At 42.4% G+C, this 19,075-nt stretch overlaps 1 protein-coding gene across 1 annotated transcript in view; it reads left to right on the forward strand.

The window, feature by feature from the left end:
• MVB12B (multivesicular body subunit 12B) overlaps positions 1 to 19,075 on the forward strand; it is a 311,400-nt gene that overhangs the window by 19,603 nt on the left and 272,722 nt on the right. The window contains exon 2 of the mRNA XM_036749420.1: positions 12,313 to 12,435. Within this exon, the coding sequence (XP_036605315.1) occupies positions 12,313 to 12,435 (123 nt within the window). The remainder of the gene's footprint in view (positions 1 to 12,312; positions 12,436 to 19,075) is intronic.

A 19,075-nucleotide genomic window follows, 5' to 3' on the forward strand; every position in this document is an offset into this window, starting at 1 on the left:
CCATTCCCAAGGCTCTCGTATCCATCTGCCTGTTGGTTAGCAGTTGTTGCTCTTGGTAATAATAAAAAAGGTCTCCCCTTCTCCACAATGACCTCAGTGATGGCTGTGGTAACTGAGCTGGAAGCAGATCTGGGGGCAGTGCTATTCCTAAGGCTTTTGTGTATATGGTCTTAGGCTGTCTCCATTGGGGTCAATGATGGATTTAATGATACAGAGTTGTCATGAGGGAAGGGCTTTGCAAACTGTAAAGCACTATATAAATATGAGTTATTACCCTAAATAATAGTGTGAACTTTTAACTCCTATCAATAAGATTCTTCCTGGCAACAGGAACGTTTGAAAGAAATTTCTTCCTAAGCTATCTTCACTTTGCTGGTTGGCATTAGGATTTCCAGTTCTTAATGTGGCCCTTGTGTATTATCAATTCTGCTAATACTGGGCTATACATTAGCCTATTCCCTCCTGGGCAGTGCCCACATTTCCCTCATTAGGACTAAATTTACCTCTGCCCTATACAACCATGGACTTAAATCATTTTTATTGTCAATTATTTATGAGGGAAATGTTGAATTCTAAAACAGAGAAGGGGAAAATTAGTCATGTGTTATTTTCATCTTTATGCACTCATTCTGATATTACCAGGCAATACTTAGTTTTTAAAATATGTTGAAATGGCTGAGTATGAAAATACCAAGTATATTAGTTCATTCCATGAAAGAAGGGCATCAGATGAACCAACATTATAAAGTGGCAGGGGGTTTTGTAGGAATGGTGGTTATATACACACAATGAATAATATGGTGATGGTCTCTATGTTTAATGCCATCCTTCCTCTTCACTTGCTGAATTCTTTAAACCCAACTCAATAATACTAAAAATGGTGCTTTTATATACTGCTTTAAAGTTGATGAAGCGCTATAGAAATGTACTTACAGTGGTTCTCCCATGAAAGTACTTTAATCTCCATCACCTCTTCCATGAAGCCATTCCTGATTCTTCCCAATTACTAATTCCCTTTCATCTTTCCTCCCTCCACCCTGAATGTATTTACTGTATCTTAGGTTATCAATGAATATATCAGTTACCCCTTAATAGACTAAGCACTATGAGGGCAGGGACCAGGTCTTCTCTAAATTTTGTATTTCTCTCAATCCTAAGTGCAGTAGCCTATTAAGAGTAAATACTTAATAAAGGTCGATTCACTTGAGGGTAAGCAGTCTTATGCCTAGGGGAGTTAGGGCTGCTTGGGTTTGGTCATTGACTCAAATTATTATGAACCAACAATCTGATTTGTATCTTGGAAGAATGACTGAAGAAGGTTTCTGTCAGGTTTTTTTAAAAATATAAGGGCTCATTTAAAATGAATTTATGGTATTTTTTGCAAAAAAGAATGTTGGTTGGGGTTATGTTTGGTCAGAAAATACCTGTACTGGCCTCTCCTCACAATTTCCATTGTGCAGAACTACAGTATTTGGGGGAAAAGTGGATATAGATCAGTCAGTCTAGACTAGTTTAGCCTGGTGTGGGGATAATAATGCAAATTCTCTAGTTCTTTTCATAATTTCATCATGATAAATCCATGAAGCAGAGAGTGCAAAGATCAATTTACACAGGGGAAAGTAGGCCCTGAGGGACCATGACTTATCCCGTGGTCATACAACTGGTAAGTGTTGAAGCTGGAATTTGAGCCTAGGGTGCCTTACTCCAAGCCTAGTGTTTTTTCTGCTGAATCGGAATGATTCTCAATGACAGAGTGGAAAGGACATGAGACTGGAGGAATCTTGGACTCAGATCCCAACTCTGCCACACACTGTGTGACTTTAGGTGAAGCCCTTGGTTTTGGGGCTCATTTTCCTCATCTGTAAAATTGAGGAGGTTGGAGTGCACAGCTAAACCCCAACGTCCCTTCCAGCTCTAAAATTTTATTCTCCTAAGGTTTAGATACCCAGGAATTTTTACACATATCTTCTCTTACAATACGCTCAGCAGCACTAACATTAATCTTAAATACTTTGTTTGCCCATTGCCTGTTTCTCTCCTCATTCCTCCATTTTGCTCCAACAAGCTCCTATTAAAATGTTACACAGTGTGGGTCAAACTTCTTTAGTCTTTTCCTCCAAGATAAAGTATCCCCAAGACCTGACTGAGACTGGTTTGTCAGCGAGCCTCTTTCTTCTACTTTCTGGTTCATCCACAGTCTGTACAGCGAAGAGTGCTGGTTAATAAATGGCCTTTTGTTCAGAAGGTCAATTGAAGCCACTATGGTGATATTGCTAAAAGTAATTTGCAGTTAGAAAATATGTAATTCAAGGCAAGTTTCCTTATGTGATGCCTTCTGACACAAGGTATCTTGTTGGGCGTTTCTTATGAAAATCTTCCTATGCCATTCCACACACCGAAGCCAGAGCTACAGCACAGGGAAGAATCATTTGTCTATATTTCACAAAGACTGCCTTGATCCCGAGGGGCGGGTGGTGGAGGGGGGGAGGGAGACTAAAAAAGAAAAAGGGCATTAATCCTGAAAAGTTCGCTGCTAATTGTCTTCCGTTTCAGCACAGCCCCTTCAGTGCTATCACACATGCCCCATCTCCTTTGTCTGGTTCAGCTTTGCTGCAGGCTGTAGCCATCTTGAAATGTGCTGAGTGTGCTTTCTTTTGTAATGCATTCTGGGAATAGCATCATTTCTCTAACCCTGCATTCGCCCACCAGCAGTTGATACTAGTGATTCACAGCAAATGAAACTGATTGTCATCAGTACCTCATGGGAGATGGTAGAAATAGTGGATGCTCATCTATCAAAAAATAACACTTTGCCACCCATAGTTCTGTGTGTTTGAGAGAGACGAGAGGAGAAGTTAGGGGCTAATTTTAATTTCCTGAGGATTAGGGGTGAGGGGTGGGAGAGAAAGCCCATAGATTCATAGACTATTAAAGCAGGAAGAAGCCTTAGAATGTAGTCACATATTTATAGATTGTTAAAGTTGGAAGATACCTTAGAATGGAGAACATAGAATATTGGTATTCTAGAAGAAGCCTTAGAACGTAGAAGACAGACTGTCAGTGCTGAAAGGGATTGTAGACTATATAATATTGGAACTAGAATGGACCTTAGAGAAGATGTAGAGTAACATTTTAGGTACCAGGAAGCTGAGTCCCATGGAGGTGAGGTGACTTACATCACACAGTTAATAATAAAATTTATATGACACTTTAAGGTCTACAAACCATTTTCTTCCTAATAGTGGTGTTATGTAGATAATACAAATATCTCTCTTTTATTGATGAGAAAACTGAAACATAAAGAAATAAAATTACTTGCCCAAGGTCACCAACTAATAAATAGCACAGGATTTTAATCCAGAATTTTCTCATGCAAAATTCAGGAGATTTTGCTGGTTAGAGACATAGCTATTTTTCAGTAACTTCACAGCACGTTATTTTGGTACTTATAGAATTTGGCTCCATTAGCATGTTGTTAGTAGTGAAAGTCAGGATGGCCTTGGGGTCAGGAAGAACTGAATTTGAGCCCTGCCCCTGACAAATACTGAGTATGTGAAGTAAGTCACTTGACTTCTCAATGTCCCCAGGCAGCTCTCTCAGGCTAGTTGTAGAGCTTCAACTAGTAGAGGAAAATCCTCACCAATGAAATTCCTACCCTGATGAAATCACAGATCCAGAGAGAGACTGTGTTACTTATTGGCTGAATAGCATTTTAGTGACCAAGAGCAAGTCCTGAGTTTTGACTTCTGCCCCACAAGAGTATATGGTTTTCCAAGCATAAACAACTTGGTTAGGTGTTTATTTTCTTGCCAGTTGAAATACAAGATTCTAAACCTTCATCTTGGAGGCCATGCAGACTGGAAATACTTTGATGTTCTGATGTGTCTGTTCTCATCCGTTTGGGTATAGTCCTTCTACTGGTATGGATTGCAGCCTTTCTGCACCCCAGCTCTGTGTTTCTTGATCATATTTTCCTATAAATTCTCCATGGTATATTTGACCAGTGATCTAAGAGCCTTCCTTGGTTCTTTTAATATCTTGGGAGTACCAGTGATCTTCTCTCTCAATTTACTCCCTTTGCTCTTTTCTAGTCATACCTGTCCATGAGGATTTTATGCCATTTCTCCACACAGGTTCTCACTGGTAATGTGCTGCTGTAGTCTACTTAAGCATGTCTTTCATGCCTCTTGGGGCTCCTGCATTTGCCATTCTTCCAAGAATATTGTATTCCATAGACATCACTAGCATCCTAGCATCACTAGGAGAACATTCCTGTTAAGAAGGGGATTTCGGTGGACAGTGAATGCTTTGGGAGATTTGAAAGAGTCAAATGTGATCCTATTTGGCATCTTCCTTCTCTTTAGCTCTGCACCCATGCTACTGTACATTTATAGCTCCTAGGCTACATACAGGTGGTGCAACTTGAAATTGGGTGCCAATATTTTAGGAAGGAAATTGGTAAGCTGGAGAGCATCCAGAGAAGGGCAGTTAGGATGCTAGACCATGAAATCATGACCTATGAGGATCAGTTGAAGAATCTGGGTTTTATAGCTTGGAGAAGAGAACACATAATGACTCAGTAAATAAGTATTTATTACATGGCTGTAATTACATTACTTTGCTAAGTGCCTGGTATACAAAGAAAGGAAAAAGACATCCCCTGCTTTCAAGGAGCTCACAGTCTAAAGAGAGAGGCAATAATTCAGACAACTTTGTACAAACAAGATACATATAGGGTAAATTGGAGATAATCAACAGAGGGAAGGTACTAGAATTAAGGGTATCAGGGAAGATTTCTTGTAGAAGGTGGGATTTTAGCTGGAACCTGAAGGAATTCAATAAACATTTGAGTCCCTCCTATGTGCCAGGCACTGTGTGAAGGGCTGGGGATATAAATAAGAACAAGAAAGATAGTCCTTCTCCTCAAGAAGCTTACAATGTAATGGAGAAGGCAGCACCAAAAAGGAAGGTGCAAAGCTGAAAGGTGGGGTGGGGGTGGAGCTCCAAGGGGTACGATGTTCTGTGGAGTTGAAACCAAACAGAGCTGCTGATGGATAGTGGAGAGCTACCTGGAAAGTTCAGATTCCAGCCCTCCATAAAGAAAGGCTTTGAGAAGAGTTTAGTGCTCTGCCCTATGATCAAAGGGGGAGTGGTGACAGGGAGTTGAGAGGGTGTTGAGTATCAAATGGGAAGAAAGCCAGGGAAACCAAGAAATGGAGATGAGAAGGGAGAGAATTCCAAACCTAGGGAACAGCCAGTAAAAATGACCTTTAACGTAGGAAGGGGCAGGTTATGAAGGACTTCAAAAGCCAAACAGAATGTTTTATATTTGATGGGGAACCATTGGGATTAACTGAATAAAGGGAAGGGCATGGGGGCAAGACAAGGAGCTTGGTTTTTGGACATTTCGAGTTTGATGTCTCCGGGACATCCAGTTTAAGACTTCTAATAGAAATAGGAGACTGGAGGCCAGAAGAGAGGATTTAGGGCTGGTTAAGTAGATTTGGGAATTGTTGACATAGAGATGATAATTAGATCCATGGGAACTGATGAAATCACCAAGTGAAATACTAAAGAAAGAAGAAGGTGCAGGATAGAGGCCTTGGGGACACCCACTACTAGCAGGTTTGACTTAGACAAAGATCTAGCAATAGAGGTTGAAAAGGAGTGATCAGATAGGATGGGGACCAGGAGAGAGTAGCATCCTGGAAAGTGAGAGAGAATTGAGAAGAGGGTGATTGCCAATGTCACAGGCTTCAGAAAGGCCAAAAAGGATGTGGATTGGAAAAAGGTCATTAGATTTGGCAATTAAGAGATTAATGACAACTTTGGAGAGAGCAGTTTCAGTAGAATGATGAGGTTAGAAGTCAAACTGTATTAAGAGAGTGAGAGGAGGGAAAGCGGAGGGATCCACAAGACATCCACCTTCTTGAGGAATTTAGTCACAAAAAGGAAGAAAGATATGGGACTAGCCATTGGGGAAGGACAGATCAAGTAAAGTTTTTTGAGGATGGGGGAAACATGGGTATGTGTATAGGCAGTAGGTCAGTAAACAGGGAGATCCTGGAGAGAAGTGAGAGTGAGAATGGTAGAAGGGGCAATTTGCTGCAGAAGACAGGATGGAATGAGATTACTTGTGTAAGTATAGTGGTTTGCTTTGGTAAGACGAAAGGCCTCCTCTTCAAATGAGACAGGGGTGAAGAAGATAGAAAGAAGGCATCTGAATAATGTGATATGAGGGAAAAAAGGAGTTCTTAGTGAGAGACCTCAGTGTTTTTTTCAGTGAAATAGGAGGCAAAGTTCTCAGCTGAGAAAGTGGGGAAGGGGAGCCATAGGAATTTTGAGGAGGGACAAAAGTTTTGAAAAAGCCTCTGGTGAGTGGGATAGTGAGTCAGCAATCGTGTGAAAGGATGGTCTTGCTACAGTAAGGGACCAGTTGAGATTATATAACATAAATCTATAGGGGATCCAGTCAACCCAGTTCTGTGATGTTTTCCCCCTCTAAATTCTTTTAGTAGCATATGAGTATGAGCAGATGGTGGGACTAATCTAAGGCTTAGACTTGGGAAGCCAAGATCAGTAGTAGGCCAAGGAGGAAAATGATTTAAGGGGAGAGTGTAGGGTTGTACTGGTTCACCAGGAAGTCAAGATGGGTAAGGAAAGAAAGTATAGTTAGCAAGGGTGATGGTCTGGGAGAGAACTGGAGGGTGGAGGGATTGGCGGTCATGTGGTGATAACGAAGAACAGAGTTCGGGGATAGAAGGCAGAGGGAGAAGTGGAACGACAACACATTATGATCAGATAAGGACATTTCATAGTTCAGGTACATGGAAGTGGTGCATTTGTGGGTGATGGCAAGATCAAAGGTATGGCCATCTCTGTTGGTGGCTGAGGTGGGATGGAAGAGCTGGTCATGGGAAATGAGTAAGCTGAGGAACTGGGAGGTTAGGGTGCCTGAAGGAGTATCATTATGTCTCTCATCATGAGGGCAAGTGGGGACTGTGAGCCAGAGGAAATCAGTGCTGTGAAGGGTGACCATCAAGCTGTGTCATCAGAAGGGAGCTAGGTTTCAAAGCCAAAAGATGGAAGGAATGGGAAAGGAAGAGGTTTAGGATGAAAGGATGGCTTTTACCTACAGAGTAGGCATGCCAGAGAACACAGTGGAAAGGGTGAGTAGCTTTAGAGTGGGATGCTGTGGGGTTTGGGTTGAAGGGGATTGGGAATAAGGGCCTGGCCAGTGGGACTGAGAACAGTTTTGAATCACTGGGATGAGGAAGAGATGAATGGGTGGGATTTTTTAAATCAGTGAGTAGGTATATAAAAGATAACTGTGTTCAGGTATTTTCAAATAACAGAATTAGACTTGATCTGGCCTTCTCTCTGTCCTTGAGACACAGCTCTTCATGTCCCATCTCCTTGCCTTGGCCATCCCACGTGCCTGGAATGCATTCTTTTGCCTTTCTTTAAGATTTTCTGCATGAAGCCTTTCCTGTCTCCCTTCCCTCCCCTCTCCTCAAGTGCCCTCCTTCTTAAGTGATCTTTTACTTAGCTATCTTGTGTATATTTGTATTTTGTATACACATGGATATATCTGTGTATCATACATAGTCTCTCCCATTAGAATGTAACTCTTTTTGAGTAAATATTGCATTGTCCTTGTACTTGTGGCAGGTACTTGGTATTGAGTATATACTTGCTGATTGATTTCTGCTTAGCCACAGAAGACAGCACTGGCCAGAAGCTGCAAAGAGGCAAATTATGCCTCTTAAATCATGCCTTATAAGGAAAATCTTCATCATGGTTGGACCTATCCAAAAGTTGAATGCATCGCCTAGGGAGGTCTTAACAGTATTATTACTAATAGAAAGCATTTTTATAGCATTTTAAGGTTGGAAAAGTACCTTACACATGTTATCTCATCGGATCTTCACAACATCCTTTATACAGATGAGGTTTAGAGAGGAGTGACTTACACAGGGTCACATATCCAGAAAATGTCTGAAGTAGGATTTGAATTCAGATCTTCCTAACTCTAGGTCCAGTGCTGTTTTTTGCCCTTCAAGCAAAATCTGAATAGCTACTTATCAGGACTGTTTTCAAGAGGATTTTTGTTTAGGTGTAGGTTAAACTAAATGGCTTCTGAGATCCTTCCCAATTCTGAGAGCCTATGATTCTCCCCCTCCCCAAAATGTAAATGAAATAGAAAGCGATGTCTTCCTGTATGTGTTAACTTCAAGTTCTAGAAAATTGCCTCGACTGCCATTTATTAAAGCAGAGTTGTGCAAAAGTGAAATGGGCCGCCTCATGAGGATCTTCATAACCCTATAGATGGAAGAGTGCAAGAGAGGCCATATGAACACATTTTCAGGGCCCTTACACAGGGAATTCCTAGTCATGCATGGCTTAGACTGTGACACTGTGAGGTTCTCCCAAATTCTGAGATTCTTGGATTCTGTAATAAGCCTTTCTTTAGCAGAAGGCATGTACTGACAAACAATATTAAACAAGTTTGGAAAGGCAAGGCAGTGCCAGACTCTGGCAAGCTTTCAGTACCAAGTAGAGGAATTGGAACTTGGTAGGCAAGACAGTCACCAAAGAGTAGCAGAGTAGCATCTGTTAACAAGCATTTGTTAAACAAGTAGTAGACCCTGTGCTAGTGGCTGAGGAGCCAAAGACAAAAGTAAAACACTCCTTGCTCTCACTGAGCTTGTGTTCTGTTAGAGGCGGGGGTCAGTCAATAAACATTTATTAAACATCTACTATTTACCAGGCGCTATGATAACCACTAGGGATACAAAAAGAAGCAAAAGACACTCCCTGCTCTTAAGGAGCTCACAGGCTAATGGGGGAGAAGACAAGCAAACAAATATGTGCCACAAGCTAGACACAGGCTAAATAAGAAATAATTCAGAGGGAAGGCAATAGAATTGGGGGGGGGGATATTTCTGTAGAAGATGGGATTTTAGTTGGAACTTAAAGCCAAGAGCAGCAGTAGGTGGAGATGAAGAGAGAGCATTGCAGGCATGAGAGACAGCAAGAAAGAAAGCCTGGAGCTGAGAAAGGAGCTTCTTGTTTGTGGAACAGCCAGGACACCGGTATCACTGGATCACAGAGTTTGTGTTAGGGAGTAAGGTGTAAGAGGATGGAAAGGTAGGAGGGACCTAGGTTTTGAAGGGCTTTACATGCCAACGGTATGTTGCGTTTGATCCAGGAGGCCATAGGGAGCCACTGGAATTTATTGAGTAGATATGATAGGTGAGGATATGATTAAGCCTGTACTTTAGGAAAATCACGTTAGTAGCTGAATGGAGGCTGGATTGGAATGAGGAGAAACTCAGGGCGGGCAGACCCACCAGCAGGGCGTTACAGTAGTCCAGACAGGAGGTGATGGTACCAGGGTGGTAGTAGTGTCACAGGAGAGGATAGTATGTGCAGAGGAATACACAAAATAGATCCAGTAGGGTTTACAGGAGAGGCACAAGCAGCTGGGGGCTTCGGAAAAGACTTTCTATAGAGAACCTATCTGAACTGAGTCTTGAAGGAAACTAGAAGTTCTAAGAGCTACAGATGAGAGAGGGCATCCAGACACGAGGAAGGTCAGCGCAATGTCATAGAGAGGGAGAATGAAGAATGTTCCCACGTGGAGGTGGGGCTGGGGAGATAATGATAATAAGGCTCTCTTTTGGACATGTTGGACGCGCTGAGTTCGATGCCTGTAGGACGGCCAGTTTGACAGTGCTGAAGAAAGCGGAAAGGGGAGATTGGAAAATTGTATATTGGGGTCAGGCGGTAAAAAGAGCTTGCATTGCCAAAAAAGGAGTTTACATTTGCTATTTAAGGTGAGAGTCTCGCTGGTGTTTATGAACAGGGAAGAGACGCGCTTAGAGACCTACACCGTGGTAGCTGTCAGTCTTGATGGAAGAAGGCCAGTTAGAAGGCTGTTATGATAGTTCAGGTGAGAGATGATGAGAGCCTGAGCTCTAGTGGTGGCTGTGTGAGCTAAGAGAAGGGAATGGATGGGGAGAGATATAAAGGGTGAAAGGAAAAGATGTGTGGGATTAATGAATGAGGAGCTGACATCAAGGTTACAAACCAAGGTGATTGGTGGGTTAGTGGTGGTGTTGACAATAAATAGGGAAGTTTGGAAGAGGATTGAGTTATTTAGGGGGAAGATCAGGAGTTCTGTTTTGATAAGGAGTTTGAGATGCCTATGGGACAGCCAGTTCAAAATGTCCACTGAGCACTTGGTGATGTGAGACTGGATCTCAGGAAAGAGACTAGGGATGGATGGATGGATGGATGGATGAATACACACACACACACACACACACACACACACACACACACACACAGAGTTGTTATCTGCATAGAGATGATTAAACCCGTGAGAGCTGATGAAGTCACTGAGACAGTGTGTAGTAGCCATGACCAGGTCGGTACTTTAGGAGGGTTAGTGTGGCAGCTTGTGAAGGATGGATTAGAATGGAGACAGGAAAGCCCTTTAGGAGGTCATTGCAGTAGTCGAATATATGGTAATGAGGGCCTCTTCTATGGTGGTGACAGTGGGTTTAGGGAGGAAAAGATACAAGTTTTGTCAGTGGTGCTGGATGAATTACCTGACTGATTGACTGTTCGCTGAGTAGAGCTCAGCTTCCTTTGATGGGATGGTTCTGGAAAACTTATTAAGGTTTCAGGGAATGCTAGATAAATGGACAATAACTGCACTCATTTTTATTGGTCTAATTTATGAAGCTGTGGTCTTTTTTTCCCCAATGGCTTCTGCAGCTGGAGATTTCTCCGTGTGCCTGATGAGGTACTTGGCTGGTTTCAAAAGCAGTAAGCAGCCTGGGAAAGCTCTCAGCTCCTAAAGGTGTTGAAATTTAATTACTTTGAGAAGGAGGTAGGGTTTAGCTAATTCTTTCACAGGTTGTCCCTTTAAAGGCAGTTACAAATCCTTTTGTTTCCAAGACACCGATGTGGGAAGTACCTAGTTGTTTGTAGTGTGCTCCATATCCTGTGGAGGATTCATAAGAGGCTAGAATTGGAAGAGTCCTTAGAATACTAGAACATGGATTGTAGAGCTGGGAGGTATCTTAAGACATGGACTATTGGACCACAGAGTGTCAGACATGAAGGGATCACATCTGGTTCCCAGCTCACAGGCCTAGAGTTACACAGGCAATGTAAATCAGTTCTGAGAGCTGAATGCAGGTCTTTTGACTCCAAATCTGGGACTGTTTCCATTGACTTTTGTTAAAGAGCTAGGCACTTGGTAGAATGATAATCCCACTTCTCCTTTCTTCCTCTCTGAGTACCTAGTAAGAATTTTCATTATTATGACTTAGCTTCATTGCCTTTACGAAAGAATGATTGTGGAACTTGACAAAATAGTTTGCTTTGGTCCTTAGGAACACCTCTGCTGCCTTTAGCATTCTGCCCAGCTGTTCTGTGCCAGCGTGGGAGAGTGGAGAGTGGGCTGGAGTTGGAGTCATGAAGGCCTAGGTTTGAATCCTTCCTTACACTTGGTCACAGTGTGCCCCCCAGGCAACTCACTTAATTTCTCTGGGCCTTTGTTTCCTCACTTGTTAAATAACAGGTTTGGAGTAAATGCCCTTTCAGGTCCCTTCCATCGCTAAATCTGTGGTCCCATGATCTTCTTTGAAAAGGACTGTCTACAAAGAATTTCAGCTGTTCTGTGTCAAAGATGTTGGTGCTGGCATGGCTTAGTAAGAGTAGTACTCAACTTCAGGAGACCTGGGTTCAAGTCCTGCCATTGGCACTGTGGGAGCAGTGGGAAGATCAGTTTCTTTCAACTTCAGTTTTCTCATCTGTCAAATGAGGAGGTTAGATTAGGTGATTTCCAGCTCTGACATTCTTTTCTCAACTGAGTTACAGAGAAAAAGAGGGTGTGTGAGAGAGGAATGTAGGAGTGCTGTAGATATGGACTTGTTTGAGACGAATAAGGAGCTGCCAGTGGTTGGTTCTGATGTTAGCGGGTTTAAGTGTAAGCTTGTGGTTTCCTTGTGGGGGTGGAGATTAGAATTATCTCCTTTGGGTGGAAACAAGTCTCCATTAATTGCTTTCTCAGTTCTTTGAGCAAACTCTCAAGAGGTCAGGCCAGTACTTCTCAGCTATGAATATAAAGACAGAACTCCTTTAGTTAGACCAGAAGTAGGAAGGGTGGGCTCTGCCAAACCTAGCTCAGAAGATTTGTCCTCAGGCTTATGATCCCACTCTTTGGGTTCTCATGTGGCTCATGTTAAAAGTCAGCTAAGGATCCTGTGTGAATGTCCCTTCTGTTCCATGTTTCAGGACCAGTCCATCATGCCTGAAGTCAAAGACCTCTCAGAAGCATTGCCTGAAATGCCAATGGATCCCATTACAGGAGTTGGAGTGGTTGCTTCGAGGAACCGGGCACCCACAGGCTATGATGTAGTAAGTAAAGGCTGTCATTTGTACATTCCACAGGTTTTCATTGCACATATCCTTGTCTTCCACAATACCTCCTCCTTGGAGATTCTCTTTATCCTTACAGCTGAAAATTGCAATCCATCTTTACTTAGTTTTTCCCCTAGATTTATGCTTTCTCACTATCATATTTTCCCTTACATAAGAGTTATGTACATGTTGCATTCTCTCCGCCCTTCATTAGATCTTGGCATGATCAGATTGGAATATAGGAGAGATTAGTCTGATGATGCTATGTTTATATGTATATATGTGTCTGTGTGTATCTATGTATGTGTATATGTATAAGGGACAGAGTGGAGCTGGGAGAAAATGGAAGTGGTAAGACACTAGGGTGGTCATTGCCAGGGGTATTCTGGTTGATGTATAACAGCTGGCTATCTGGGAAAAAAAAAAGGATTCATGACACACTTTTAACAAAGTAATAAATAAAACCTTGATATGTAGTATTTCCTGATTTCTGAAATATACATGTTCACACTGTGAACTTAACAGTCAGCCCTCACTAGCTGATGTGGCTGCAGCACCTCCCGGCAGTTGCCCAGTCGTGGGATTACTGAGCACCTGTACTAGCATGATGACAGTGGGAGGAGAGAGGAGGGCAGCAGATGTGAGAGGTTTTAAAATATAACCACCAATCATCATGTCAGTAGTAGGGGAATTTACCCCCAGCTTTCCTTTTTATTCGTTGTTAGAACTGGTTATGCTGTTAGATTATTAAGTAAAATTCGACAATAGTTTAGAATCAGTCCTAGCTAATTTTAAGAGGGATCTCATTTTGGTAAAAGCTAACAGCATTCAGAGCGTCTGAGGTCATCTTATTTTCACATCCTTTTTCCTCTTTATAATTAATTATACCCTAGTGCGTTGCAGATGTGCAGCAGAAATACACGTACTAAACTCCGGATCTACCAGTAAAGACCAGCCAATCTGGGTAGGGAAGAGTATTTCTGGGCGAAGAATTCAGGCATCATCCCAGTCCCACTGTAGTATGCATTTTTTTGATAAGAAGATACAATATTTAGGTGGAAGTAACTGGTTGAAAGCCAGTAATAATTTTAAAGGAATTCACTCCAAGAAATATCAAATACCAACTATGTGCCAGGCAGGTACTATGCTGGGCACTGGGGATAAAAAAATAACACTAGCATTGCATAGGTTTACAAAGTGCTTTACAGATATTACCTCATTTGATCCTTGCAACATCCCACAGAGGTAGGTGCTACCATCTGTGCTTTACAGATGAAAAAACAGATAGAGATTAAGTGTCTTGCTCAGAATCACTGGGTCAGTCACAAGCCCAGTAAGTGTCTGAGGCTGGAGTTGAACTTGGTCTTCCTGACTCCAGGTCCAGTTCTTTGACACCACAGTACTACCCAAGGGGACGTAAGACAGTATTTTCCCTCCTTACAGTTTAATGAGGAGAAGGATAGGAAAGAGGAAGGGATGTGAAATATACCCACATTCATATTATTTAAGGTAGAATATAATAGGCGAAAGGAAAAACCCAGGCTGAGTACCCCCAAAAAACTTTCAACTCAGCAGAAGACATAAGGCTCTTGGAGGAGTTGGCACCTGAGTAGGGCATTGAAAAGAGGTAATATAGAAAAGGACAGGCTTTGGGGGAAGCTATTTTTACAGAGAGCTTTGAATCTGAACTACTATCTGATTTCAAAGCACTGATTGAATGTATGACTTATTAGTAAACTCTTGGAAGAATAATAAAAAATGTTACTTATTTAAATAGAGAATATTTAGGGGATGGCTTCTTATAAAAGGTAGGAATTTAGATGGGGTTTGTTTTTGTATTGGGTTTTTTTTTTGGACAGGGGAAGGCAGGGCAATTGGGGGTTAAGTGACTTGCCCAAGGTCACACAGCAAGTAAGTGTGTCAAGTGTCTCAGGCCAGATTTGAACTCATGTCCTCCTGACTCCAGGGCAGGTGCTCTACTCACTGTGCCACCTAGCTGCCCCCAACAGAGAATACTTAGACAGTGTAGTTTGGTGGGTAGAGAGCTGCTTTTTGAAGCTAGGAGCACCTGGGTTCAAGTCCTGCCTCTGATGCATACTGGCTACGTGACTGAGCAAGTTGTCTATCCTTTCAGTGCTCTAGACAACTCTAAAACATGCGTTGAATAGAAGGTACTGATCTGCATTAGCAGGAGGAATTTCCTCACTTATACCTTCCTTATGCCAATGAAAGCACAGGTCTGCTCCTCATATCTATCCATTTACTTGAAAGGGTCCATGTGGAGGGTGTGTCCACACTTCTGAAATAATGATCTCTCTGACCCTTAGTTTTTTCATCCTGTCCTTTTGAACAAGTGGATATAAAGAATCAATCCATGAATCAAGTGGAAAAATAAGAAGTCAAGAAGGTTATCTGTGAGACACGGGGCTAACACTTCATCTTTAGGAGGTCTCCTACCTACTGCATCAAGTACCTTGGGGAATGGGACTGGATAAGGAACCTTGACCTCCTGCCTATTTCTTGATATTGTGCTTTGACAGCTACATAGTTTGTTTACTTAATCTTTTCCCCAACAACCTTCCCCTCCTCTCAACATCTCTATATCTCTGGTTGGCCCCATTGTCTCCCTGCCATTTAGGCTTGAAATCTTGAAGTTTTCTTTGGCTCCTCCCCAACTGTATCAAATCAGTTGCCAAATCTTATTGATTCTACCTTAATATTATTTCTTGTATTTATACTCTTTTTTTCATTCTCACTGGCATTGTGTCTTTTCTAATTCAGTCTTGCCTGGACCAATGTAGCAGCCTCTTATTTGGCCTCCTTGCCTCCAATCTCTCACCTCTTCCAGTTCACCCATCCTGTTGTTGCCAGAATAATTATAAAGATCGCATCATTCCTCTACTTAACAGCCTTCATGCTGCATGGCTCCCTGTTGTCTACTGAAAATAATGCAAGGCCCTTAGCTTGGCATTTAACATCCTCTGCAGTGGTTCCAAGTGACTTTTCTAGCCTTATTTCACATTATCCTCTCCCTCCACTCCTCAATTCCAACCAAACTATACTATTCACTGCTCCTCAGTTTTGTGCAGACTCCTTCTGCGATGCAAGTATTCTGCTCTCCGTGCCTGAAATAGATTTGCCCTACATCTATATCTGTTGAATTCCTACCATTCCTTAAAAACCCAGCTGGAGGTGCCTCATTCCTGATAGTTGATTCTTTTCTACCTAATTTCTCTTCAAGCTCTCCTATGCACCAGTCACATACTAATCTGTTTTATGGTTATTTGTATGCCTGTCTTATCTCCCTACTAGACTGTAAGTTCTTTGAAGGCAAAGGACTATGCCATTTTTTCATATTGGTACTCTCAGCATGGAGAGTATCAGACCTTGAAGATGAGCATACAATAAATATTTGTTGACTTGAACTTGGAATCTTGGTTGCTTTTTCTGTTATCTTAGTTGGCTGGTTTAGGATTTATGCGTAATAAACTAACATTTTGTTTTCATCTTCAGGAGGTGTTGGTAAATCTGAGAAGCAGAATTTAACCTTGCCGTTTTCTCTTAATTCTCAATTCAATGCCAATGAGCTTATATTAATGACAACTAATATTCACAAAGAACTTTATACACGTTATTTCACTTAGGTCTCACAACAACGCCTTCCCCCCCACGGGTAATACATTTATCATCCCTATTTTACAGATTAGAAAACTGAGGCTCAGAGACATTAGGTGATTTGGAGACAAACACAGCAAACATTCGTGTAAGGAAATAACAAAAAATTCCCACTCTCACTGTGATGTGAAGGGATGGGTTTGGGGGGAGGGTTGCTTGTTTTTTTTGTTGTCCAAAATGTGGTACCAAGTCCAAGATGTTTTGCTGTTGATAGATATGCATAACAAAGGCTAGAAGATGGGTGGAGGAAAATGAAAAATAACCACATCTCTTATACTTGGCCATTTGCTCTACCTCAAATTCATTTGCATGATGATCCAGAAAGGATCTTAGGAATTTCTAACCCTGAGTTGGATAGTTATTTGGGACAAATGAGAAAAGACTTAATCTTAGCCTTAGAGAAACTTTGCTTGGCTTTTGTTAGCTGAGTATGGACAGGTATGATTAAAGAGTGATGAGCCCACCCTTACTGGGAAGGAGCCTCTATACCTTAGGAGAATGGAGTTGAGATGGCTAAAGAAATGAAGCCCATCAGTGCAGCTGGGAATATTGCCCAGAAAAGACCATGAGATCAGTGGAGACAGAGCCAGCAGAGAGCCAAGAGAGAGACAGCAGCAGTGACACATCTGCCTGGTCAAGGCCAGTCCCAAGGAGGGAAGCACAGTGGTTATCACCAGAAGATATTGGATGGGCCTGCACCATAGGCACCATCAGTTGCTCTTCTATATGTGTGTCTTGGCCACACACGCATTTCCCGTCTGTAGCTTTGCTTTGAGTTAATTTATGTCCTTTTCGGGGAAGAAGAACATTTGTTAGGGGTAATGAGTTGGGGACAGTGATTGAGTAGATTTGGTCCCCTATTTTATTTTGAACCTGGGGTAGCTTTTCTTGGGGGAATGCTGTCACAAGTGGGAAAGGTGGGTGACCTAGGTGCTATTCATATGTATGTTGCGAATGTATTTATTACATTGCTAATATATGGCAGAACTACCAGGCATAACTCAAGTCTTCTTGTCAATGAAAAGTATATCTTAAGCATCTACTAATTTTCTGGGAATACAATGAAAGGCAAAAGACAGTCCTTGCTCTCAGAGATCTCATATGGTGGGAGACAATATGCAAACAACTGTGTACATTCAGATGTATGCAGGATAAATTTGAGATAATCAGTAGAAGGAAAGCACTGTTGTTAAGGGGGATGGGGAAAGGCTTATTTCAGAAGGTGGGATTTTTAGCTGAAACTTGAAGGAAGCCGAGGAGGCCAGGTGATGGAGATGAGGGGAAGCATTCTAGGCATGTAGGACAGCCAGCCAGTGAAAATGCCTGGAGTTGGGAGATAGAGAGTTTTGTGTTAGGAACAGCAACACCAATGTCACTGGATTGCAGAGTATGTGTTGAAGAGTAAGGTGAAAAAAGACTGGACAGTTAATAGGGAACCAGGTTATGAGGAATTTTGAATGCCAAACAGCATTTCGTATTTGATTTCAGAGATGATAGTGAGTTACTCAAGTTCGTTGAGTAGGGGAGTGACGTGGGAACACTTACCCTATTGGAAGATCAGTTTGAGAGCAGAGTAGAGTGGGGAGAGCTTGATGTAGGGAGACCAATGAGAAAGCCATGGAAATTGTCCAAAAGTGCAAGATAATGAGGGCCTGTACCAGGGTGATGGTAGAGTCAGGAGAGAAGGGGGCATGTTAGAAAGGTGTTACAAAGGCAACATCAACAAGACTTGGATGCAGACATGGATATGAGGGGAGGTGTGAGAGAATGAGGAGTTGAGGATGATACCTAGGCTTCAAGCCTGGATACAAGTTAGGAAGAGAGGAGGTCTTTGGGTGGGAGGGGGCTGGGTAACAAGTTCAGTTTTAGACATGTTGAGTTTAAGATGTCTATGGGAAGGGAAATCAGAAGCAGCTCTTTGCTGGCACTGCTGGGTGAACTGGGTTGAGGGGCGAGCGGTCTGGGCTGGGGTGGGAGGGAGAGCTGCCAGAATGGCGACGGGCCTGGAGGGGGCTCAGGCAAAGGTCCTGCAGTATGAAGCCTTCGTCAGCGACGTCCTGCAGTGATTCCTAAGGCAGGTGCTGGCACAGCCAGATGAGGTGTATGGACAACTGGCCACTTACCTACAGCTAAAGAACGTTCTGGAGCAGATCCAGGAATCCGGGGATCAGAGGCTGCGCACACAGGTGGATTTAGGATGTGACTTCTACATGAATGCAGAAGTGCCAGACCCTTCTCAGATATTTGTGGGACACAGCCATTGATGGAGGCCTTTGAGGTTCATTGATTGGAAGAGCTGCCTGCTCACCTCACTCAGTGACAGTCTCACCTGAGATTCGGTTTGGATCAAGGCCCACATCTGACTGGTGCTAGAGGGCCTTCGGGAACTACAGGGGCTACAAGAGCTGCCAGACCATCAAGACCATCCAGGACACTGATTAGGATGCTAAGAACTTCCTTTACCTAATAAGACTGCTACTCAGGGTCCCACTCTTGTTACTTGGAATCAGAAATCCCTTAATAAAAGCTGGGAATGAGAAAAAAAAGATGTCTATGGGACATCCAATTTGAGAGGTCCAGTAGGTAGGTAGAGATAGGAGATTAGAGGTCATGAGAGAAGTTTGGATAACTCATTATAAGAAGTTCTTTGTTACTTCAAACCCAACTCTTTACAATTTACACCTGTTACTAGTCCTGCCTTTGGGAGCCAAGCAGAGGATATTTAATCCTTTCTTCTCAGGATAGCCCTTCACATCCTTGGAAATACAAACTTGTCATTCTCTTCCCACTACCAAAAAGATTTAGATTATAAACTCCTAGAGGGCAAGAGGTAATGCATCTTGAATCATATATTGTACCAAGGACATGGATAGGTGTTTAATGAAAATCCAGTGAATGATATAGAAAGCATCTAGGACCCTTTCCAAGTGGTCCAAACATCAGAGTAACGTGAAGGGAATAG

This window comes from Trichosurus vulpecula, chromosome 3, assembly GCF_011100635.1.
Source record: "Trichosurus vulpecula isolate mTriVul1 chromosome 3, mTriVul1.pri, whole genome shotgun sequence".
Taxonomy (NCBI): Eukaryota; Metazoa; Chordata; class Mammalia; order Diprotodontia; family Phalangeridae; genus Trichosurus; species Trichosurus vulpecula.